We start from the raw sequence: 26,638 nt of genomic DNA on the forward strand, positions 1-26,638 counted from the left end.
GGACGCGTGCAAGTTGCAACAGTTCACACATTTGCTTCCCGCCGGGGAGAATAATACCGCGAAAGCCGAGGTACACCTCCTCGAGAGCAAACCCGCCCTGAGTTCTACTCCCCGGATGCTCAGGAGAAGGGTCTTAGGCAGAGCGGGTCATTCTTTTCCTTAGCAAGAAGAACAGTCTTTTGGAGGGAGACCTCCGCCGTTTACAACTCACCCACTAACACATCCACCCACCCACCCGAGCTGCAACAAGAGCCCACTTCAAGGATCCGCAGCTCTCTTTGCGCGGCTCTCGCTGTGCCTGGGCGGGAACCCCCGCCCTCCTAACGCAGTCAGCCCAGACAGAGCCGTAGCGAAGCGCCCCGTCGGTCTCAGACCTTCCTTTCCCGCCACCTCCGCTCCCCTACCACCCCGCCCGCCCGCCCGCCCTCCCCTGTATTTTGGGAGGGGGCGGGGATGTGTGTTTCTGTCTTGTTGTGAGGTAACTGGATAAACACCAGCCCGCTTCCCGCCCGGCGGTCGCTGATTGGCTCGCCCAGTTCTCAGGAATGCGAGCGACCCCTTAAAGGCAAGGGAGTCTGCGGCCACCACTCCAGTGCAAGCGGCCAGAGGCTGGTGGCCAAGGGGGACCTGCAGGAGCTACAGGTTACTGTTCACCCGTTTCGATCTACCACCGGCGAGGCTCCCGCGGGGTGTTCCAGGACCGCGTTCTTCTCCCGGGGTCTACGCAACTGGCGCGCTAAATTCAACCAAAGGAAACTTTAGGGGGTGCAGGAACTTGACAGGGATAGTGATCGCGACGTCTTCACTGAGTTGCTGCAGGAAATACTTTCTGCCTGCGGGTTGTTTGGGATCCGTCACCTCGTTCTACAAAGGTAAGTGCTGAAGGAACAGCTTTCTGCCTGCGACTTGGTGGTACTGCTAGGGCAGAAAACGAACGCGTGCCCTTCTCAGCAACAAGCAGACCTCTGCTGTTTTCTTGGCATCTGGCGACGGGAGCTTGACTTTGGAAAGCGTATTTCACCTGGAAAATCTTCTGGGTCCCTAAGGGGCTGCTGAACTCGAACCTAGGCGTTCTCTTTTCGGTGTGTTCCCTCTCCCTTTCTGTGCCGTGGCCTGCCGGTCTCCTGCCTTTCCGTCCCGTCGCCTAGCTTTGCAGTCCCGCTGCCGGCTAGCGCCCTCGCAGCCCTTCCAGTGACGCGGCTGCCGTCTCGCTTTCTCGTTTCAAGGTTTGGGGCAAGAGCTGTTCCATGGAGACCTCAGGCGTCCTCTTTCTCCTGCTGATGCTCGGCGTGGGCGCCACAAACCGAATCCCAGGTAAAAAGCGGCGTCAGGGCTGGGGGGTACGTGGCGGGGGGGGGGGGGGGGGAGGTGCTCCTAGCAGGGTCCGTTGGATTGAAAGGTGTGATGCTGCCTTTGGAACAAGAGCCCTAGAGTGGGCGGGCGCCCTGTGCCCTCAGGTTTGGCAAAGAGGCCAGACCCCCGGTGCTATTCTCGGCTGAGGATGGGACCCGGGCCGGCGGGTGGGCTCCATGACGCCCTCCGTTCCCTGTGGCTCGTTCTCGGCACTGCTGCTAGCCCTTTTTGGCGGCCGCTTTCCTTCTGCGCTTGGGCGCAATCTTCGGTGGAAAGCTTGGGAGGTCTCTAGACATCGCATGGGGGAAGAGAGTTGCCAGGGACACTGGAGACTGACTGAAAGTGCTGCCCTCTCATCCCGCGCGTTCCCTGGGGAGGGGCAGTACCCTCTGCATGTGCTCAGAGTCACTCTTCCTTATTCACTTGGAGTGCAAACTTGTTATTCACTGCGGGGTCTATGCTGAGATTCTCCTGCTGTGGAACTGTCACCCCTCAAAGATGCACACACTTGCCGCACAGTTGCAATGTGGTGAGACTATACAAGTCTTTAGCTGAAATTATTGTGTCCCTGGGGTATGCGCCTCCCCCGGGGCTGCCTTATGGGCCTTGCCAGTGTGGTCGCCTTCTCTTAGTTCAGACCATGCCTCTTGTCACAAAAATCTGTGCATCCCATCTCTTCATTGGTCAAAGTCCGGTCCTTTGGAGCTGGTGTAGCTGAAGCTGCTTTGCGGTCACCTGGCTTCGTGGCATTTCAGCTTTTGGCAGAATCTCCTGAATTGTTTCAGTGACTTTGTGTCTAACACTACTTCTGGACAGTGACTTGCCCTGTGGTTTGCCTCAGCCAGAGCCTTTTAAGAGGGCAGGGAAGGCAAAGTGTATTCCTAGACGGCCAGTAGCATGTATCCCTTTTCTTTCCCTTGAACCATAAGTACAGGCAGGTGAGACAAACTTCATAGAAGTTTTTTGTCAAAAAAAAAAAGGGTTCCGGTTCTGGGCGTTGGCTGCAGACAGCTGTTATTCACAACTCCGATAAACACTAAGTAGTTTTAAGATATTTTAAGCAAAAAAGTGATAAGACTATCAGCCTAGAAACTGAGTAGCTTTCCAGCTGCTACCCATTTGCAGACTGTGGGAGGGGAGCAAGAACTGCTGGAAAACTAGAGTTGGAGCAGATGCTGAAGGGCATTTAGGAAGTAAGGGAGGCAAAGGCTCTTGATTAGTTGTTGGCTGTAGCCCAACACTTCTCTCAAGGACCTTGGCCTCAATGCATTTTTTCTCCTTCACTTCTTAACTCCGGTTGTATCAACCGTTCATTCCTGTCCCGGCCAATAATATTCAGTCTGCATTCTTTTATTCTCTTGGCAGAATCTGGAGGAGACGATAACAGTGTATTTGATCTATTTGAGCTCATTGGCTTTTCTCGCAAGGGAGCTGTGCGCAAGGCAGGAGGGATACATCTGGCAAAGGGATCTGAGACCTCCAGCCCTGCCTACCGTATTGAAGATGCTAACCGTATCCCAGCTGTTCCGGACCACAAATTCCAAGACATTCTTGACTCTATCCAAGCAGAAAAGGGCTTCATCCTATTGGCTAATCTTCGCCCAATGAAGAAGAGTCCTGGCACCCTGCTAGCTGTGGAGCGCAAGGACAACTCTGGCTATGTCTTTAAGCTGGTGTTGAATGGCAAGGCAAAAACATTGGACTTGAGTGTCTTTCCTAAGGAAGGCAATCAGACTTTGGTGTCGGTGGAAGATGTTGAGCTGCCTACCTGGCAATGGAACAATATTACCCTTTTAGTGCAGGAGGATCAGGCCCAGCTCTATGTGGGATGTGAGAAGATGGTGAATGCTGAACTGGAAATCCCTATTCAGAACATCTTCACCAGGGACTTGGCCAGCAGTGCCAGACTCCGTATTGCCAAAGGGGGAGTTAATGACAACTTCCAGGTGAGATACCTTTCTTTTGGTAGCAGCTTTATGAGTCCAAAGAAGAGCTAGTTTTATTATAAAGCAAAGATAAATTGTTAGTTGAAGCAAAATATTACAAAGTTAGTATCATTTTCCTGCCTCTGGTCTCTTAACTTTTTTTTTTTTTTTTAAGGAGCTCTTTTCTATGATGGGGGGCAGTGGCAGTGGCAACCGTTTTGTGCCTTAGGCACAAAACTGTATGTGTTTAGATAGGCTTAGGATATTTATGATGGTTTTATTTAGGTTAACATCTCATCTGTATTTGTGAGGAAGAGAAAGCAAAGGAGAAGCATTTTCATGCAAATGAGCATTCTAGCCAATGTAGGCTTTACATTAGTCTGACAAACTCAGTTGAATGGACCTCTTGAAGTCTCATGCATGAAAGTTCCTTGCATCCAATAAAATTTGAAATTATCCAAGAAACTTGAAATGTGTGGAGCCTAGAAGTCCTCTCAGTTGAGAACAAGAAAGAAGTAGCATTCTCAGGGTATTTAAATAGCTATATCAGTGCAGTCCTAAACAGAGGTACACCCCTCTAAGACAATTTATTTCAGTGAATTATTGGATTTCAGTAAATGGTGGTTAATTTGGCACTTGGAAGCATGAAAACAACATTTAGGGGGGGAAATCTTTTTATTGAACTTAATGCAAAGATATAATTTGATTTAGAAATGTGCTGCTTTATTTGCAAAGCTGTCAATGATCAGTACCTAATACCTGTAATTCTCTTGTCCACAGGGGGTGCTACAGAATGTGCGATTTGTGTTTGGAACTACCCTGGAAGCCATCCTGAGAAACAAGGGCTGTAAAAGCTGTAAGTTTGCAAAGTTCCTTTAAATTTACCAATCTAAAAAATATTATTCTTTTTTGTGTGAGAAGATGCTGGCACAAATTTAGGATACAGTGAAACAGTATTCATTAAGAAATTGCTGCCTTACCAAGGTATTGAGCACAATACAATACACTTTTACTGTCTCTATCTGCCTTAACATGTACATCTTGTTGTTGATCTTGCAGCCACCAGGACAGTTATTAAACTGGACAATCCTATGAATGGCTCCAGTCCAGCTATCCGCACTAACTACATTGGCCACAAAACAAAGGACATCCAGGCAATCTGTGGGTTTTCCTGTGATGAATTAAGCAATGTGTTTGTAGAATTGCAAAGTTTGCGTGCACTGGTTACAACACTGCAAGATTCAGTCCACAAAGTGGTAAGTGACTAATAAATACACAATACTGAAACAGAAGAATAGAGGTTCTCTTAGTCTTCATTGATACATGGGAAACAAACAGCTTGTTTTCTGTGTATAGTCTGTTCTACCAGTTACAAGGCAGGCTTGCAAATAGCTGACCTGATGAGTAAAAATCATCTTCCTGGGTGATCAGACAGGGAAACCTCTGTAAGTAGGAAGAAAGCTTATTCTTTTTCTCTGGCTTGCTGGTATACCACAAATAGCTAGCATAAATATGGTGGGCAAGCAGACTTATAACTTGGTTCTTTTTTTAATAAGCTGGTTGGTTTTCTGGACTTTTTTAAAGGGGGCACATGAAGAAACCAGTATAAACCAAGTCAGATATATATGTACAGTTTTCATATTCTAGCACATACCTCTTTTATTTAGCTCTTTATTAAGCACAGCGCTTTTTGCTAGCTGCTGTTCATGAGATTTCACCCTGAGGACTCTCTATGTGAGTGGGATGAACTGAATGGAGAATGGCTCACATTCTGGCCTTTTGGCTAATATACTAAGTGCACTTACTTGGAAGCTGGCCCACCATAATCAATAGGACTGCCTTCCAAGTAAAATGTGAATTTTGCTTTATCTACCTCATTCAGACTGATCTTAAAAATACTGTTTTATGTCTGGTTAGAAGCATTCCTTTTTCCCACCTCTCTTTTAGATTATAAACAATGAAGTTGGCAGCGGTCCTTTTCAGATTAGTCCTGGAGCATGTATCCATAATAAAGTTGTGTATCAAAACACAGATGAGTGGACCACAGATACATGCACTACCTGTACTTGCCAGGTAAATATGAAGTTAGCAGTAAGAAATACTGAAACGTCTCATTTCCTGTCATGATCATGTACTTAAATGAAATCTTTTTTTGACTCTCTTGGAAGGGGACAAAGTGGAATATAAAGGTATTAAATAAACGTACATGCAGAAATGTTGACCATGCACAGAAATAGGCATGAGGTGCCTGCATGATATACCATCCCGCTACTGCATCAATATGTAAAAGCTTTAATGGTATTTCAAAGTCAGCCTTAATAATATGTTCCTAAAGAAACAGTTTGGGCATTGGAGTGCAGATAGAAGCAGGATATAAATCTTTGAAGTAAATTCCCAACAGTGCAAGCTGATTAATCCTGTTCTGAGCATTACTGCACAGCTGACATTATGTGCTACCGACAGAATAGCAATCACATTTATTTCTTGAAAAGAAATCTGAGTATAAGTTATAGTTTTAAAAAGTTAAATTTACAGTTAATAGTAACTGAGCCTTTCCAGTTTTCTAGTTATTTTTAAAGGATTTTAAAGAAACCGTGTAGGTTATAATGAACAGGAAAAAATATTGCACGTGTAACTGTGCAATGAAGTCGTCAGTCTCTCTGAAACACTGCTGATGAAATTTTAGTACAGAGTAACTATTATAGCATCATAGGGAGAATGCATAGCTCAGTGGGTAGACACTGTGAGTTGCATGCAAAAGATCCCATGTTCACTCCCTGGAATGTCTACTTAAAAGAATCTCAGGTAGTTGCGTTGAGGGCTTGGAAAGTCAGTTGCTGTCTGTTTAAGAAATGCAGCAAGGGTAGATGGACCAGTAATCTAACTCAGGGTAAGGCAAGTTGATAAATTCTTTAAAAACTCTGTATAGTGCCCTATTTAACACAGAGAACCGAAAACGTAACTTTTACTCAAGAGCTGAAGTAGATGATCACCACAGATGTATTCTCAAGAAATATGTATACCTATCTTATTGTTAATTTTGAATGAAAGGTAGCTAAAGGATAATGTCTTTTTAAGTAGAGGAACAGCGTGGAGAGGGATTCCCTAACATTTTCTTCTCTGACCACTCTTCCACTTAAATTGGGTCCACACTCCCATCTGCTCCTCCCCCACACCCACCATTTTCTTCCAAAAGTAGCTGTGGATAACTTTGAGCAAAACTACTGCACCAGGGAAAAGGATCAATCATCTTCTAGTCTCCAGTATGTCTTCTGTTCAGTTGCAGTATCGTGCTTTTGCTATTCATATAAAAATACATTGGGAGACTATTACACACATCTTCTATGTAATGTCTACTTTGTATCTGAATATTTCTAAAAGGACCATATCTTTTGGCATCTAAAAGACTAAGAACAAATAATGTACAATGTCCCCTTAAGCAGCGTTACACCCTTCTAAGCCTGCTGACTTCATTGGGCAAAGAAGAAGCAGAAACTTTGTTTAGGATTGCTCTGTATGTTTCAGGTGCCATAAGACTGTGCCATTGTTAGAGCCATAAACCAACATGGCTGTCCTAAAAACCTATGAAATTTGCTTTTTTAACTATTCAGAGCCTTCAGAAATTAGAACATAGTAATGATAAATTAATTTACTTTTTGACCTGGATTTAACTAACTATAGTGTGATTTTCGTTGTATTGCTGTCATCTGTTGTATTGCTGGTTATGTTGTTCTCTGAAATCTACAAAAGCACATTCTCTATGGTTATGTTGTTCTCTAAAATCTACAAAAGCACATTCTCTATTCTTTAAGAAAGAGAACTGGCAAAAGTATAAACTTTTTTAGAAGTTACTATTCATTCTCATGCAGTGCAGCTTTTGGATTAAAATAAAAGCCACATCCAAGTATAACATGGCTTGTTGGAGTCTGAGCCAACTCTACTAAATGCATTTTATCTTTGTCCATATAATCAGTTGAAACTCAGACTAGCGAACAGAAAAAGCTGGCTTCATGATCTTTGTTAGCTGTCTAACACTACTTCTGGACAGCTATTCAGAGAGATTTAATTAACACTTTTGGCAGATGCCATTTGGTTGACAGTAACAAAGGAATCACTGAAGAAATCATGACTATGAATGACCCTGTTGTTCGTAATGCTATCCTAACATTTTTTTAAAAAATGAAAAAAAAAAACCAGTTTGGGGGAGAACTACAGTCAGAATTAGAAGAGCAGCAGGAGTGCATAACTCTGTCTTTACCTATTGTTTCCCCCACTCAAAATAGCTTTCCAACGCTCCCTATCTGCAGGGGGAAAATGAGCTCTGGAGGGAGATTTTGCATGGGAAAATTGCAAGGGATAAACAGCGCACAAAGTTCTGTTCCAGCTCACAACCTCCTGAAGCTGTTTTTCTTTTCATTTTTTTTAAAGTGTGGAAATACTGCACATAATAACATCTAGTTGGGCCCCATGTCTCTTTGAAACGACTTTTCTGGGAAATTTATAATAGTAAGCTCTTCTCAGCTGAAAGAGTCAATGTTTTTATGTGTTTAATTGTTAATTTCATCCTTTTCTGTTAGAACTCTGTTGTCATCTGCCATAAAGTGTCTTGCCCTATCATGCCTTGTTCCAATGCCACTGTTCCTGATGGAGAATGCTGCCCACGATGCTGGCGTACGTGACTAAAGCTTTTTAACAGTTTCAACTGTGATTTAATCAGGGCTACTGTTCCACTGCATATCTAGAAACTGTGTTCTAAAGTGTATTTGAAGTCCCATCAAGTGGCAATAACATTCTACTGCCATTAGTCTTGAAGAGACCATGGGGGATGCGGTCTTAAGTTTTTTTAAAAGGATAGTACTGCTGTTCTGTGAATAGGCATTGTTTTGTAAGTTGGCTCAGAAATGCTGTTAACCATTTCCAGTAAAAACATGAGATGAGGACATTTCTGATGGTGGGCAGTGTCTTGTACATGAATTCTTGGTGATGGTGGTTCTGTGAACATACTATACAAGGCAGTTAACTCTGTCTAAGCCTAATTGATATTCTAGTTCCCATGAGTTATGCCCATTGACTTTACTGGATGTAGAAGAGTGTATCTCTGTTTAGGACTGCACTGCTAATTTATGCAGGGTCAGATGTTACACTGCCAATTACTAAAAAGTTGGTTGGTTGCATCTGAAGTTTTTGTCTTATTTAAAAGTACAATTTAATTTTTATTCCATGATATAAAGAATCAAGAGTGTAGCAGAAAATAGTACTACAGTACTTCATCTCTCATCCCACCCATCCACAAAAGAGAAGTTAATTGATGATTTGCAGTTGAAGAAGTGAGCTATTTCATTGTCCAAATTCTTAGTAAAAAGCAGTTTCTAGCTATTTAAATAAATGCATCATATAGCTTTATGATGTCTGCATATATAGGACAAGATTAGCCATTCTGTTGAGGAACCTTCCAAGTGAGACCACAGCCAAATAGGAAACTTTGGTAAAGTATCCCCTAGGAAGGTAGTTTCAGAGGGTAGCTGTGTTGGTCTGCAGTAGAACCGTTAGATTTTAGTCCAGTAGCACCTTAGAGACCAAAAAGATATTTCAAGGTTTGAGTTTTTGAGAGCCAAAGCCCCTTTCACCAGAGACGAGTAGGAATGGTGGTCTCTGAGTCTTTATATCCCAGTCAGAAGGTGGGAGGGGTGTTGTAAAGAATGCTTGTGAAGGATGCAAAGGTACCATGCATATTGTGGATTAGATCTCAGAGCCCTGCAGATCTACAAATGATGATTAAGCAACAAGACCTCCATCTTGCTTAATCTGGGCCTGAATCCATATATTACAAGTATTCTTGTGTGATCTAGTTAGCTATCAAAAGAGCAAAACAAATGGAACAGGAGGAATGTTGCTTATCACCCTATCCTGTTCCATTTTCCCAAGAAGGGCAATAAAAACTCTTATGGTAATTAGTACTCTCCCCAAGAATGTTAATTTGTTAATTTGGCACTCAGAGAAACAGCTCAGTGTCAGCAATTGTTAATTTTTCCAGGCTAAAAGCTAAGCAATTAACCTAACTGTTCCTGTAGAATAAAACAAGATTATCTGAAGAACTGAATGACTACTTCTGAATACAGTTTCAGCAAAGAAATCGAAAATAGATAAAAGTTATTCTGAGGAAAAAAATCAGCATTGAATATATAGCAGAAAACTGCTTATCTCTCATTCAAATATGAAAATGCTTCTCTTTACAGCCAGTGACTATGCGGAGGACATTTGGTCTCCGTGGTCTGAATGGACTACCTGCTCCGTCACCTGTGGCAATGGCATTCAGCAGAGAGGTCGCTCTTGTGATAGTCTCAACCATCGCTGTGAAGGCTCTTCCATACAAACTCGTACCTGCAATATGCGGGAATGTGATAAGAGATGTAAGCATTTCGCTAACTTGCATGGAAAATAGTTTCCTCTTATTTTCCTGACTTTGCACTGCTGTGTTCAAAAGCTCAGAATATTGCTTCATTTCTAATGGAAGGAGTTGATAGTTAATTATTAAAAGCAATGGGAAGCATATTGTAAACTTTATTGCTACCTATGGCATGCACAAAATAAAATGTAGTGAATGTGATTTTAATACTTAGTCTCTAAAATGCTAAATTACTAACTGTCCATCTACGATGATAGTATGTTAGAACAGAATTGTTGCCAGTGTTTTTTTAGCTATCTCTAGACTAATGACAGGACTAAGGCTAATAAACAGTGTAAACAAGCTTGATTCATCATAGTTCATAACAGGTCCATGTGTTTACAGTCAAACAGGATGGTCGCTGGAGTCATTGGTCTCCTTGGTCTTCTTGCTCTGTTACTTGTGGATCTGGTTTGATCACTAGAATCCGTCTCTGCAACTCTCCGCTTCCTCAGATGGGAGGTAGACAGTGTGAGGGAGAGGCAAGAGAAACCAACTCTTGCCAGAAAGTACCTTGCCCAAGTAAGTTTCATGGTAACAATTGAGACTTTTATCCAACAATTCAGGTTAAACTTTTCAGAATTTCTTCTTGTTAATCATCAGATTACTGCAATCATTTTGACACACACACACACACACACTCCTGGTAAGAAATGTTTGTTCTTTTTCATTAGTAAATGGAAACTGGGGGCCATGGTCACCATGGGACACCTGTGCAGTCACGTGTGGAGGGGGCATTCAGAAGCGTAGTCGCCTCTGCAACGATCCTGAACCACAGTTTGGAGGGAAAGACTGTATTGGTGATGCTGTAGACACTCAAATCTGCAACAAGCGAGATTGCCCAATTGGTGAGTAGTTGTTGTTTACTGTGGAACATAAAACACTGTTTGGGAGCTCTACCCAAACCAACTGCACTACAAGGATATAATTTGTCTCTTTGAACAAGGAGGACAGTTGAGATAGGACGCTGTCTTACCTGAAGAGTCGCAGTGCTGTTCCTGTTTCTAGCTTCTGCAAGATAGTGTAGAAGGTGGCCAGTTCTGCCAGAGTACTTTGTGTAGGAATATTCCAATTAGACTTGAAGGAATTCTTCAATGCATATTTCCATGAGTATTTGTTAAATTAGTCTACTTAGCTTGCCACTATTGTTCTGTGTGAGGACAACAGTTTGAACTCATTTTTGACTCAAAGCTTTATCTTGTTTCTCAGACGGGTGCCTATCAAACCCTTGCTTTGCGGGAGCAAAATGTACTAGTTTCCCAGATGGTTCCTGGAAATGTGGTGCCTGCCCTGCAGGTTATCGTGGAAATGGGGTTGTATGCAAAGATATTGACGAGGTAAGAAAACTTGAATCTTGAGTATACAGGAAGCTAAAAATTAAGCACCAAAACATCCCAAACATATACAAATAAGCCTGCAACTGACCTTTTGCCTTCTCTGTCAATCTTTTGTACTTCAGTGTCAAGAGGTCCCTGATGCCTGCTTTGTCATTGGTGGAGTACACAGGTGTGAGAACACTGAGCCAGGATACAATTGCCTGCCTTGCCCATCACGTTTTACTGGAACTCAGCCCTTTGGTCGAGGTGTTGAGCATGCAATAGCAAACAAGCAGGTAGTACCAAAATGTAAAACTCCTGTTTACAAAATTTTACTTGCTAATGCTACAGAATATGTGCTTATCCATGACAGAGTAAAACAAGTTCTGAATATAATTGTATAAATGTTAATTCTGAAAGAAGAGTAGTTATTATTTAGCACCTAAAAGTTGAGTTCACATGGTCACATTTGTTCCTGTGATTGTTCTCTCAAATACACAGTTACAGAGATAGATTCAGGTGGGTAGCTGTGTTGGTCTGAAGCAGCAGAACAAAGTTTGAGTCCGGTGGCACCTTTAAGACCAATAAAGTTTTATTCAAGGTATGAGCTTTCTTGTGCAAGCACACTTCTTCAGATACATTGAAATGGAAGTTACCAGTCCATACATATAGGTAGAGGGTGTGTATGGACTGGTAACTTCCATTTCATTGTATCTGAAGAAGTGTGCTTGCACAAGAAAGCTCATACCTTGAATAAAAGTTGTTGGTCTTAAAGGTGCCCCACTGGACTCAAACTTTGTTTTACACTTACAGACAGAGAGAAAGGTGAGTGTGAACTACAAACACAGGAAACAAGCAGGTGCTTTTTATGATCCCAGCTAATTATTTATTTAGCTATTTTTATCCCAGGCTATTATCCCAGGCTGCTTGCAAAATAAAATATCATAAAAGCAAAACATTAAAAGTTATTAATTAAATTCTAACATTAAAATCTAGCGACAGTATAAAAACACAGAGCATTGAGCAATACTTTTCCAACTAAAAACACTAAAACAGCGTTAAAAGAACCCTTAATTCAAAGCCTGGGGGAACAGAGAACCTAAGAGATGCCAATGTTGGATCAGGCCAATGGCCCATCTAGTCCAACACTCTGTCACACAGTGGCCAAAAATACCAGGTGCCATCAGGAGGTCCAGCAGTGGGGCCAGGACATCAGAAGCCCTCCCACTGTTGACCCCCCCCCCAAGTACCAAGAAGACAGAGCATCACCTGCCCCAGCCTGAGAGTTCCTTATCTATACCTTGTGGCTAATAGCCACTGATGGATCTCTGCTCCATATGCTTATCTAATTCCCTCTTGAAGCTGTCCATGCTTGTAGCTGCCACCACCAAGTTTGGGCCTGGCAACTAAAACAGAACAGCATAGGTGCAAGGCAAGCCTCAAGGGATAGCATATTCCATAAATGAGGTGCCACAACTGAAAAGGTGTGTCTCTGATTGCTGCCTGTCTTACCTCTGAAGGCTGGGGGCACAGAGAGCCTGGCATGTGAGGCAGATCTTAACTAGCAGGCTGGACAAAATGAGAGGAGGCTGTCCTTCAAGGGCAATTGCTGCTGGCTCCTGGCCTGTCTAAGTTACTTAATTTAAAATGAATTTAGAAGTAAATAATTTTAAAACCAATGGTATAATAGATGTGTTGAACAGAAACACATTCTTCAGCTGTTACTGTCTTGTAAATGAAGTCAATAACTACCAATTCATGTAGAAATGTATGGGCTGAATCCAGCCAGCTTTTTGCTGGTGAAAAAGGAAGGAGACATCCTCTTTAACCTCTTGAAAAGGCTGCACTAAGAATTCTGCATGTACAAAAGTGTTGTGAGATGGGGGCTGTAGTGCAGAGACGAACTGGGAAAGACCAAACAAAAAAGCTGGCTGGATCTAACCCTACATCTAGTTCTCCTGAAGACAAGTTTGAACGAAAAACCATAATTAACTATTATTTATGCATGAATGCTGACTGCATTCTTTTTATATAGGTCACATTCTTGCAAATACAAGTATAATTTTCTTCTGTGCTTCCTCCCTGTAGGTCTGCAAACCAAGAAACCCATGCACTGATGGTACACATGACTGTAATAAGAATGCAAAGTGCATTTACCTTGGCCACTTTAGCGACCCCATGCATCGCTGTGAATGTAAACCCGGCTATGCTGGTAATGGTATTATATGTGGAGAAGACCCAGATTTAGATGGGTGGCCAAATGAGAACCTTCCCTGCATTGCCAATGCTACATACCACTGCAATAAGGTAAGGATATTTTTCCATGTTCTCACATAACCATTAAATAAATTAGTACAGACCTCAACAGTATGCGTCTAGGAACAATGTTAGGATCAAGGGCTTATCTCAAGAAGTCCAATGTTATCAGCACAGCCACTGTGACTGGGTCATGATTGCAATATATTGGTAAATTTTCCAGTTCTCAGATTGTAATATCTATATAACATAGAGTTAGGCTTGCTTAAGCCCATTCAGTGGGTTTAAGCACACCTAGTTCTATGAGGATTATGCGTCAAGTATCTGTTTCTTGCAGTTGCACATGCTTGGCAGGGGCAAATGAACATTTTTATTTCTTGTTAAAATTTTTGAATTAAAGTGTGCATCCTGTGTAATGTTGATGATTTAAAAAAATTCATGAAATGGTAACACAAAAAAATAAAAACCGAAGCCTAATTTGGTGCTTTGCTATGCTTTCAAGCACATTTTGAGAGAGAACATGATTATGCTTGGATTGGAAATAATTATATTGCTTTTTCCATAGGACAATTGCCCCAACCTTCCCAATTCAGGACAGGAGGACTATGATAAGGATGGAATTGGTGATGCTTGTGATGACGATGATGATAATGACAACATTCCTGATGACAGGGTAAGGATAACAAAAACATTCATGACCTTTTCATAACTTAGACTATGGCCACCACACATGTTTGGTAGCCTATTTGCAGAACTCAGGAGTGAAAAAAACTGTACAAAATTGTAAACACATTTAGTATGTTCTTGGAATCTTTTCCAAGAATAGCAAGTACTGTGGTGGTCAAAGTGTTGATTCTCCAGCTATTCCAGGAAACATGTATAGCTTTTGTGAGCATTACAGGGCTAAAATTTGCTTATGACTTTTGGTTTTGTTCATTCATAGCATCATGCAGGCAAAGAGATATGCTGAGATGACTGAACTTCAACAAGTAAACAGTAATATTCCAGAGCATAGGTGGCTAGCCTTCCCCTTGCAAAGTTCACATTGCTTTTAAATGAACAGACACTTCAAAACCATTGCTCAATGTAGCACTGCAAAAGAGGTTGAAATATCACCCTCCTGACATAAAATGAGAAATGTCAAGCATCCAGTAGTGGTTAAACTGTACCTAGAGTTGTAGTTGAAAACTTAAAAAAAAATTTTTTATATAATTTTGCAATAAAGAATGGATTCTGCCTCCACCTTCTAATTCTGGTGGGAGTCTGTCTTTCTTTTCTTTCTTTCTTCTGCAGACAAAGAGGGATGTTCTAGCCTGCCCTACTGTCCTTATCTTTTTTCTAGTAAATCTATACAACAAACTATTTATAAATTTAAGAGTTCATGTGTTACAGGTATGTGCATGTTTTTAATGGGGCTTTTAAAATGTTCTCCTACAGGATAATTGCCCATTCATTTACAACCCACAACAGTATGACTATGATAGGGACGAAGTTGGTGATCGCTGTGATAACTGCCCCTACAATCACAACCCAGATCAGATAGACACCGATAACAATGGAGAAGGAGATGCCTGTGCTGTTGATATTGATGGAGATGGTATGATTTCCTTGTGTTCTCCCCTCCCCCATCCCATACCTATTAGCAATTCTGTTCACATAATAGATTTAATATTCTGTCTCTTGATATGCCTACAACTACTTCTCTAGTGGTTGTAGGCCAGAGAAGGCCTAAGTCATGATATAATTTGTACCCAAGAGTGGTCCAAGACGTTTTGGTGTCCGAAATCAAATTTCATTCCTCCATTGTAATAATGAGTATCGGTCATAGCCAGAAAGTTCTCCTACACAAGTCCCATTAAAACGAATGGGACTTACACTGTCACACTGATTTATCAAATTCATAACAAAACAGGTTATAAATGTAGACTATCCTAGGATGAGGTTTGTACAGGAGATCCCATGGCTCACACATAATGTTACTCTTCATGATGTCCCAAATCTGCCACCTGAACCAGCCACTGACTTGACTTGCCTCACACTAGAGCCTCTTCTGCTTATTCAGTTTATAATTTAGTCCATATAGTAGACGTCTGAATCTGTTATATTTGAACCCTAGTCTTCGTTAGATGCAGATCATCAATGAAAAATGGTGATGCCACAGGATATAGCCCAAATTATAACTTGCTGCTATGAATAATACCGAAAAGAAAGAGTCTTTCTCATGGCCTAAGAACTAGTTAAGAACATAAGAGAAGCCAATGTTGGATCAGGTCAAAGGCCCAATCCAGTTTAACACTCTGTCACACAGTGGCCAAAAATACCAGGTGGCATCAGGAGGTCCACCAGTGGGGCCAGGACACTAGAAGCCCTCCCACTGTTGCCCCCCCCCAAGCACCAAGAATACAGAGCATCACTTGCCCCAACCCGAGAGTTCCTGTCTATCTGTTGTTGTTGTTGTTGTTGTTCAGTCACACAGTCGAATCCAACTCTTCGCAACCCCATGGACCACATCACATGAGGCCCTCCTGTCTTCCGTCGTGCTCGTAATTTCATGTTCATTGTATCGATAACACTGTCCAACCATCTCATCCTTTGCCGTCCCCTTTGTCTTTTACCTTCAATCTTTCCCAGTATCAGGGTCTTCTCCAGTGAGGGCCCCCTTCTCATTTCGTGGCCAAAGTATCTGTAGCCACTGTTGTTTGCTTCCGTTATTTGTTCACTTTTGTACTGTCATCGGTTAGGATTAGACTCTAAACAACATACAGAGTTATATGCTTCTAAGCCTATTAAAGTCAATTAAGTCAGAAGGGAAGATGTGTATGTTTCTTAAGTCCTTAAACTATCTAAATTCTTTACATTTTAGGCATTCTTAATGAAAGAGACAACTGCCAGTATGTGTACAATGTGGATCAGAAAGATACAGACTTGGATGGTGTTGGAGATCAGTGTGACAACTGTCCTATGGAACACAATCCAGATCAGGTCAGCTCCTAATAACTCTGCCAACTGCACTTCGACATCCATGTTTCTTTGCAATACATGTTAAGTGGCAAACTAATCAGGGCAGAACACATCTCATGCATCTCCTAGTCACTGATAGTAACAAAAGTTATTGGGGATACTTGCACTTATGAAATAGTTGAGCATTTAAAAAAATAATTAATGAGACGTGAGTACATAAAACATTCCCATATGTATTGTTAGATGCAGTGTATTATGCTAACAGGAAAATCACACTGGCATCTATGAAAATATTACAGCTTCAAATAGTTCATTCTGACTGTGGAATGAAGTCATGTCAGCGAGCTACACACATAGCTAATAACTGAGAAAAGAGATCTGTGTTAAAATTTAACATAACATGTTTACTAACATAACACTTACACATTTCAGCCTTAAACCAAAACATATACTGAACACTGGAGGGTGTGTTTGCAAGAAAGTTGTATCAGTGCTTCAAGATGTCCTGAGGCAAAGAGTGCAACGAATTTCATCTCACATCAGTGCACGCATAAGATGCTTTGAGGACAAAGGTTAAAGGAGTACAAAATGCCTACTTCACAAAGATTGCCATTTCCCTCTTTCAGCTGATTTTCTCCCTCTCAGTTAGCAAAGTTAAATAGCATATCTAGGTATTAAATAAATCTGTAAACATTATTTACCAGATTAAGAATTCTAGAAGGCGAAATCCAGCTCCTCCTACTTAATTTGCTAGTTCTAAGCCAGCAGTGAGTAAAACTTGTGTGGTCCTGTTATGTACAAGACAGTAAGATTAATAGCTTCAGGGTCATACCTCAAATGCTTGAATGGTCCCAGCAAAATTGCAAGTAAATTATTGGTATCTGGATTTGTCCTGTAGGTTACCCTGTGAGCACTGTTAGTTAAAACTTACAATATCAAAGCACTGTTCTTTTTAAAAAAGGAAAAGATGCTTCTTTTTTAATGAAAGGAGCCCCAGCCCCCAAGAACAGCATACAACTCATAATGTTAATGAACTCCAAATATTCCAGTTTTGAAACTGTTGTGAGGCTTACTGTAAGCTATAGTACATCTTGCTATTGGACCATTAGCCAAATTTGCAATAACACAAGAGCTGATAATTTGGGAAAGACTGACTAGTCTCAGTCTGTAGTCATCTGAAGATCACACTTTAGTCAGTTATCAGCCTAATATAAAAGTACATATAGATTGTAAGTCAGTCTACGGCATTTCTAAAGGGGTGCCATAGACCTACAATATTCCACTGTACTGGTATGCATGTAGAAACATTAGTTTTAATATTGTATTGTGATTGGTAAGTTATTAAAGGGGATTTCAAGTTGTTAACACTTTAAAACAGTGAGGTAAAGCAGAGATACAGTTCTACAATATTTATACCTACAAGGTACAAAGTGCATGGAAAGTGGTATTTTTTTATCTCCATAGATCTAAAAGAGTAAATTAACAGAGGTTGGCTCTGGCAGAGAATTTGCATGGAAATGCATGCCGAGAAATGGCTCAGAAACTACACTGCTTATTCAGGGGCCTGATAGTCTAAGGTCTTGATCGTGATTCAAGTGGGTAGCCATGTTGGTCTAAAGCAATAGAACAAAGTTTGAGTCTAGTTGGTATCTGAAAAAGTGTGCATGCACATGAAAACATATACCCAGAATTAAACTTTGTTAGTCTTTAAGGTGCCACTGGACTCAAACTTTGTTCTATCTTTAAATATGCCAAAACAAGTTGAGATAAGTAGTTTCACTGCATCTGGCCATTAATACCATATGCGTTCTCTGCTTCTGTCCATATTTTTTTAAAATATGCATTCTGGTCCTAAATCCAGAATGCCAGCTGATGTGCAGTGGGAACATCTGTGTGCATGAGCCTCTCCTTTCATTCCAGTGGAGAATGAGTGTAAGGCAGGGATCTGTTTTGTTTTCCATTGCGAGTTTGCTCCTTGGGTTGGATGCTGGATCTTTCCATACCCATACAAAGGACTACCCATAAAGACCTATCCATTATATTGAAGTAAGGGATTGCATGTTACCACTACAATTTACACACCCACAAATGATTACTGCATTGGGCCAGATAGGGTCTTATCTATGTGCAGAGCTGCATCCTTACGAATCATCCATCAATCAGTCTCTTTCAAGATAGTTCTTATTTCTGTAGCCAGTGCCTTCTCAAAAGCTGGCTCTAACAGCCTCATCTGTTTCTCTTCCAGATGGATGCTGACTCTGACCGCATAGGTGATAAATGTGATAGCAACCAGGACATTGATGAAGATGGCCATCAAAATAACCTAGATAATTGTCCCTATGTGCCCAATGCCAACCAAGCTGACCATGATAAAGATGGAAAGGGTGATGCCTGTGACCATGATGATGATAATGATGGGATCCCTGATGACAAAGATAACTGCAGACTGGTTGCCAATCCAGATCAACTGGACTCTGATGGTAAGATAAACACTCCACGGTCCAGTTGTCATAGTTCACGAAAGGGCGGACTAGCATTTGTCTAGGCATGTAGTACGTCTAATCCTTAAAACAATCCAGTAAGTGTGCTGTCTGTTTTGTGGTTGCAGCATTTTCTAATCTGGCAAACATCTCCTTTCACCCTGATCTAGTGAGCTGCTGTGTACACACAGAACGTCCATGCCAGCAAAAGCTTCCCCTTTCACTTCAGTGTGGGGGGACGGGACAGTAGGGCATATATGGATTTGTCCCTCTCACAGAGGTCATAAGGAAGTCATCTCCCATGAACTGTTAGTAGAGTGTTGGATTGAGGACAGTATATAGAATTAGAAAGGCAGAGAAAATATTAGGATATGGAGGTTTTTATGTTGTTTTTGTCTAACGGCTTGTTTTAATGACTTTGATTTTTTAATACTGTGTTTTTAATTGTAAGCTGCCTCAAGCAGGACTCTGACGAGGCAGAATAGAAAGATTCTAAATAAATAAAAATGATGCTATAGGAAAATTAGTATGTTAGACAACAGGTAATTCAATTCATGGAAGACGATTGAAGATAGTCAATGGTGGCTTAAACATACCACTAAGTCTTGGAAATGACTAATGACAGATTTCAATACATCAGATCTGAAATATGGTGGATTTTCAGATACACTTTTTAATGTGACCTCCACCTCACCTTGCATTCCCCAATTTTTTCTACAACAGGGGATGGACGTGGAGATGCATGCAAAGATGACTTTGACAAAGATAATGTGCTAGACATTGATGACATCTGCCCTGAGAATGTTGACATCAGTGAGACAGACTTCCGTCGATTTCAGATGGTTCCCCTGGATCCTAAGGGAACCTCCCAAAATGATCCCAACTGGGTTGTTCGTCACCAAGGCAAAGAACTGGTTCAGACTGTCAACTGTGATCCTGGACTTGCAGTTGGTGAGCACACACTTCAGAATCTTTCTTTCTGTGCTCTCTATGTAGGTAGTGTAATAGGTTCTGTTTGGTCACCAGCAAGCTAAAAGTGCAGTCTTAGGTAGTGCCTTATATAGAATAACTTAACAAAAGCAACTCTTAGAATTCAGTTTATAATTATGTTACCCAGCCTTTCTTAGCATAGGTTGATGTGCCTCAAGGGACATCAGAACCAATAACATAGTCATAAATGGTCACAGCTACCTGTATTCTGATAGGATAAATCAATCCCCCAGAAAGGTATAATTTTAAAAGCTGCAGTGGATAAATGTAAATATAGCTTATCATGCCAGTGGGGCCATTCCCAAATGGTTTATAAACGATTTAGGAAAAAATAACTTGAGGGTGTATTTATGGCTTTTCCAGGTCTTAAAGCACGGTAACTACAAACTTAAATTAACAGAAACTCTATTTGTTCTAATTATTTGGACTGTGATATACAGTTGTTAATTCTTCACGGGAGGAAGACAGTACATATTACTTTGAGAGCAGAGTAAGATGATTACATGCTAACAATTTTGTTTTCTTTTCACCCAGGTTTCGATGAATTTAATGCTGTTGACTTCAGTGGCACATTCTTCATTAATACAGAAAGAGATGATGACTATGCTGGCTTTGTGTTTGGATATCAGTCCAGTAGTCGCTTTTATGTAGTTATGTGGAAGCAGGTCACACAGTCTTACTGGCTTGATACACCAACCAAAGCCCAAGGATATTCTGGCCTTTCTATCAAAGTAGTCAACTCCACTACCGGTCCTGGAGAACATCTTCGTAATGCACTGTGGCATACTGGAAATACAGCTGGACAGGTAAGAGGTCATTTTATCACTATCTTAACCTTAACTTTTTGAGCTCCTGAAATATTACACACTAGTGTTGGAGGGGTCCGTCTAAGGAAGTACATTTCTCATGGGATGGAGAATAAAGTATTAAGAACTTGGTATGCACTCAAGTGCTCTGTGGAAGCTTCAGCAAAGATTAGCTTTTTCCCATTCATTTCAGTGGAGAGGGAACGTCTTGAGGGAACATGGTCAGAAGCAATTTCTTTATCTGTCACCAATGCCTTCCTAATTATAGTTGCATGTTGCACATATTACATTTGTCAACAGAAGACACATTGTGTGAATCAGCTCTCCAAATTCTGTGACAACCAAAGGACCTTCTTATAATAAGAAGCCAATGTTGGATCAGGCCAATGGCCCATCTAGTCCAACACACTGTCACACAGTGGCCAAAAATACCAAATGCCATCAGGAGGTCCAGCAGTGGGGCCAGGACACTAGAAGCCCTCCCACTGTTGCCCCCCCCAAGCACCAAGAATACAGTGCATCACTTGTCCCAGCCTGAGAGTTCCTGTCTATACCTTGTGGCTAATAACCCCTGATGGACCTTTGCTCCATATGCTTAATTCCCTCTTGAAGCTGTCCATGCTTGTAGCCACTGCCACCTCCTGTGGCAGTGAATTCTAGTGAATCATTCTGTCAGTTTCAGACATGAAAAGTGGGCTACCAGGAAACACAGTTGACTTCTGTTCCTTTCTGTCATGAATGAATCAATCTTGTGCATCTTCCTTAGTGAAGAAATGCACAAAATGTCCCCACAGTGAGGGCCTGCACATCTTCCCACTGGGCATACAGGCAGTGTAAATGAGGTAGAGAAGAAAGTGAACAGGAAGTGCAAGGCTTCCTTTTGTCGTTTCTGAAGTGGCCTCTAAGTATGCTGTAGTTCTCAAGACTTTGTACCAGTCATAATCACAGAATGGGTAATTCAGTCATATTTTTTGCTTTTCAGGTGCGAACTCTGTGGCATGACCCTCGTCACATAGGCTGGAAAGATTTCACTGCCTACAGATGGCGTCTCAGTCACAGACCAAAGACTGGCTACATTAGGTAAACAGCATATAGACTTGTTTTCGTTAATTTTGGGAGTAGAAATATTTTCAGTGGCTGGCTTCAAATCTGCAGGGTAAACATACCATAGTCAGGCCAAGATGAGTTACTGTTGCTCTTTATTTACAGAGTGTTAATGTATGAAGGGAAGAAGATCATGGCAGATTCAGGCCCAATCTATGACAAAACCTATGCTGGCGGTCGGTTAGGATTATTTGTCTTCTCTCAAGAAATGGTGTTCTTCTCTGATCTTAAATATGAATGTAGAGGTAAGAACTCATTTTCCCTTAACACTGTCTCCTTGATTGAAATGCATTGAAATAACCCCTGTGGCAACCAGTGTTCCCTCTAAGCTGAGTTAGTGTGAGCTAGCTCACAGTTTTTTAGCCTCCGGCTCACACACTTTTGTCTCCGCTCAGGAAGGGTGGCTCCAGAGCAAACTAATTTATGCAGTAGCCAAATTGCTCACTCACAACTTTAATGCCAGTAGCTCACAAAGTAGAATTTTTGCTCACAAGACTCCACAGCTTAGAGGGAACATTGGTGGCAACTGTCTCTTACTGAAAATAATACGTTAATATATTAAAATTGTCATCATTTTAGTTTTCTAAAATCGTGAACTTCACAGTTCTCTGGCTTTTGGGAAACACACATTTCCTGTAGAGAACTACACTGGAAATTACAATTAATAGCTCAGCCTAGTGAATTCTTTCCTATATTTTGAAGTGTTTGCATGCAGACATACTAAGCCTGTTTCTACATATTACACTTTCAAGTTGCACTGTTGGGGGGAGGTTGCTTTATAAGAGAACAAATCACAAGCAAGTTCACGAGTCTCCCAAATGATTCCCCTTTTTGTAAGAGAAAAATGCAGTTAACCTTCAACACAGCAAACAGAAACCCAAAGACCTGCTGAGAAGTTGACCCACTAATTGTAACTGCTTAGTGACTAATCATAAAAGAGTAACTATTTGCTGTTTTCCTTTCTTCTTACAGATCCCTGATCATAAGGCGATTGATGCAGAGATTATTTCTGAAATGCTGGTATTGCACCTTCTGAAATATTGTTTCGTTTCTGCAAACCCTGGGACAATTTTGTTTGCTCTTTACTTTCTTCTGCCTTCGTAAACTAGAGACTCAAAATACATGATCTGCCTCAAGAGAATGCTTTTGAGAGAGAAAATTGCAAAGTACACTTCAGTTCTGACCTTTTTTGGCACAGAAGAAATGTCTTTCATGAATAAGAATATTCTTCGCATTTGGAGCCGAAGAGTCACTTCTGTAAGAAAGGCATCTGCATAGCTGGGCATTGTCACTGCCTCTCTTTAACTGGAGGTCCAATGGAGCAGCACTTTTGTAATGAGAACTTCTTTATGATGTGCCACGGACTACTTAGAAATGAAATACACTTCAACTTGTGGGGAAAGTGGGTGGGAAGAAGGCGGTTGTAAGATACAGATCTGTGCTTCCCTGGGGTTTACAGCCAGGTAAATTGGAGGAACTGTTACTTATCTGTCAAACAGTCTTATTCTGTGCATGGTTGCTCAGATGCAAATCCCACTGAATTAAGTGGAAGTTACACCCAGTCTGCTTCAGCTAATATGGAAATATTTTTCTTCATTATATAGGAAAACTAGCTATGCCAGCTGGTTAGCCCCATGCAGCATAAAACAAGTTTCAAAAATCCCATTGTGGGATAAGAGGTGAAACAAATTGGTACACCGGATTGCACCAAGTTGGTGGAAAATGGGATTCATAGAGACTCTTGGGAAAGCAAGTTTACATGTGCCACTGCATGACAACCTACAGCCATAGGTTTGATACCAGAGGTAGCTAGTGCAGATGTAGCAAGAACATTTGAGGTGTCAAAGAGCATCTTCATCTCAGCTTAGCACTTATGTTGGACTTCAAGGAACTATGTTTTATTATGGTTAAAAAGGCACAAAAATAACAAACACAATTAAATACAAAAAAATCTACAAAATGCAATGGAAGTTTTGGGGTGTTTTTTTTAAAAAAAGTTTTTTTAAAAGATTAACTTTTGTAGAAGAAAGGTTGTAGATAAAGAAAATGTAAAATATTTATTTTTTACCTATACTGTCTGTTATGAATAACTGAAGGACTATTAATAAAACAGAAAACAGTGCATCAGGACTATCCACGTAATCATTTTGCTGCACGTCTCTATGACTGTAAGATTGTAAATACAGGTTATTTATTGTTCTGTAGTAGTTCTAGACAGTAGAGTATGAAAATATTTTAGTTGCAAAGAACAGTTTTCCCAAAAGCAATGTGGAGCATAAGAAAAAGCAGCAAGATGGGGGTAGGATCTATATTCTTAGCATCTGTTTCCCCCCCTTTCTCTACAAGACAGCTGGCAAAGTAGACTGCCTTGCTGCTGCATTGCCAAGCCACAAAAGAAAAGTGTCAGTGTTGACTATCCTGGTCTCTCTCTATCATAAAAGAGATCAGGTCACATTTTATGAACACTGGCCTCAGTCCACTGTCAATACACACACTCATTTTTAACAGGATTTGCACAAGAGATGTTCTCAGTGGATTGTTGCCTGTCACCTTTGTGATAATGCTATGTAGTGTCTTTGCGTTGGTCATTTGTATCAGAATTCCTGACTTGAGGAGGCTGTCTGATGGAAGTGGCAGAGCCATTGCCGTTTAACTTTTGCAGACCTTGAAGAAACCAGGGTATGGTTGCAGAAGTAGAAAGGCCTCTCTGATGGGATTTTGGGAGCATTATTCAAAGGCTGCTTCTGCTCAGTGGGGCAGCACAATTATATCTTTGAGCTTCATCTTGCTGCAAAAAGAAAAAGAATGTCAAAGGTGAAAACTTTTATGTACAAATATTACCTCATTATTTTTGTAAGGCTGAGAAAAGGAAAAAAAACCTTTGGATCAGGCGCAATTTAGATATCTAACAAAATTAAAAGCTACTGTAGTATTAAGGGGTGGGGGAAAAGATTGCAAGCTGTACATAGTTAAAATTGTTTTTGCAGAGACTCGTGCTCCCCATTTTTTTAAAAAAAGGCATTGAAGCAATGCTAAGAACAATTTCTAATATTGTGTTAGTTTGTTTTAATGTCATCTATACCATTCCCTGTATTTGTATAAATTATTTTTTTCATTACTGTTGGAATAGTTAATCTCCTGTTGTGTAGATATGCTATTTAAATAATTTATCAGGAAATGCTACCTGTAGAGCTAGTGTTTCTATTTTTATAAAACATTTGCACACTGAATTGAAGAATTGTTTGCTTCCTATCCCGTGTTGTTGCTATTAGTATATACTTCTTCTAAAAATGAGCATATTTTGTACACAACTTTAACCATTTTACAACATAAAAGCTGTGTAAAATTGTACAATAAAGTTTCTTGCATACAAGAAACAATAAAAAATGGAAATCAGTACTTACAAATGTTGGGTCTGGTTTCATTTTTGCTGGGTTCTTTAAGGCCAAGGGGCAACTCGTCTGGGGTTGGGCATGTTCAATGGTTTTCTCACCTCATCTATCCTCAGCTCCAGCTGCCATTACCATTACAAAAATCAGAAGCACAGTCCTTCACTCTTTTAGGTTCACTAACATCAGTGAGCTTAGAGGGGGATAATTTTCCATTACAAATGTCTTACCTGCACTTTTCTGCATGTGTTTAAACTATTGGTGAGGATGTCAGTAAGAAAGCATATATTTTCAAGATTTTGATTCCAGTCTAAAGTAACCAAATCAGTAATCACAGACTACACAGTTTTATTAATAGGCTGGATTACTGATCTCTAGTAAAGCTTCAACAGTTATCAAATTTGGAGAGCAACAGAAAAATCATGTACATAGTGTGGCCTGTCTGTACAAGGACTTTACCCCAAACTGTTTGCAAAAGTTTTGTTAGATCTGGGAAGAGATTAAGGTACAAAGTCCTCTGTAACCAATCTATCTGAGAGAATGTGAGCTTTGAGACGTGGGTTGTTAAAATCCTAGGATATAAATTCAGTAGGGATTCATTGCCCAGGCTTGAATTCTAATCCCAGTGCATCCATCAAACAAGTGGTACTGGTGCAGAATGATGAATTCAGTCTAATTTGTACAGATGACTGAGAGTACCTAGGGTTGACAAATGGGACTTACCTTGCTGGCGGGGGACTCCCGGGTGGATCCTGGTGTGTGTGTGCGTGCGCTTTGCGCACGCGCGCTGTCGTTATGACGCCGGGCACGCTGGGGGCGGGGCCACGACCATACAAGGGAAAACCCCGCCCCCAGCGTGCCTGGCATCATAACGTCACTTCCCTGTGACGCGCACGCTGGGGCGGGGTTCCCCCCGGGGCCCGATTCTCCGGTGTCAGGGAACGGGCCTCTGGGGCGGGGGGTTTCCGCCTCCCGGGGGGACTTGGCAGCCCTATTCCTGACCCACAGAAAGGAAAAGCCCTAAAATCATGCACAATTCCTACATAACTTACAGTGAACCCTTCCTTGTAATTGTATACCTGTTCCTTGCTTTCCCTGCACATACACACATTAAAACGTAACACCTTAGAAATATTGTTGCTGCTTCACACCTTGATCAAGGCTTTCCCTTGATATTGCTGTGATGGATTGCACTTTTAAGAAGCTTAGAAGTGTTGTACGAACAAAGAACTGTGAAGGATTATGTTTGGGAAGTAGGTAAAGACTCCCATTTGGGCCAAAGAAAAGGGATAGATCAGGGGTGTCAAACATGTGGCCTGGGGGCTGGAGGCTTCTATCAGGCCTGCAATGGAACTGGCTGTCTCCTGTTTCTTCTTCCAGTTCTGCTGCTCCTGCATCATAGCTTGCTTTGCCAGACTCAATCACTCAGGAGATAGGCGAGCTTATGTTCCCTGCACTGGCTGAGGCTCCTCTCCCTCCCCCTTCCAGGGGAGAGAGGGAACGAGCCAGAGCTTGCTTCCTGGCCAGGCTGCCTCAATTGCACAGGAGAGAAAGGCAAACCTTTCTTCCCCTCCACTGGCTGAGACTCCTCCCCAAGGGAGGGAGGGAAGAAG

General features: G+C 41.4%; 1 protein-coding gene across 1 annotated transcript; it reads left to right on the top strand.

Moving 5' to 3' along the window:
• Positions 1-611: 611 nt before the first annotated feature.
• Positions 612-24,776, top strand: THBS1 (thrombospondin 1). Its single transcript, XM_015422191.1, has 22 exons — positions 612-872; positions 1,227-1,314; positions 2,719-3,299; positions 4,059-4,134; positions 4,338-4,534; positions 5,226-5,351; positions 7,856-7,949; positions 9,515-9,688; positions 10,069-10,245; positions 10,398-10,571; positions 10,933-11,060; positions 11,183-11,335; positions 13,128-13,346; positions 13,861-13,968; positions 14,733-14,892; positions 16,159-16,277; positions 18,502-18,736; positions 19,460-19,687; positions 20,261-20,532; positions 21,515-21,612; positions 21,742-21,881; positions 22,609-24,776. The coding sequence occupies exons 2-22, from the start codon at positions 1,248-1,250 to the stop codon at positions 22,614-22,616; spliced, it is 3,534 nt and encodes a 1,177-aa protein (XP_015277677.1). The 5' UTR covers positions 612-872; positions 1,227-1,247; the 3' UTR covers positions 22,617-24,776.
• Positions 24,777-26,638: the final 1,862 nt, after the last annotated feature.

This window comes from Gekko japonicus, unplaced genomic scaffold (assembly GCF_001447785.1).
Source record: "Gekko japonicus isolate JY-2015 unplaced genomic scaffold, Gekko_japonicus_V1.1 scaffold394, whole genome shotgun sequence".
Lineage (NCBI taxonomy): Eukaryota > Metazoa > Chordata > Lepidosauria > Squamata > Gekkonidae > Gekko > Gekko japonicus.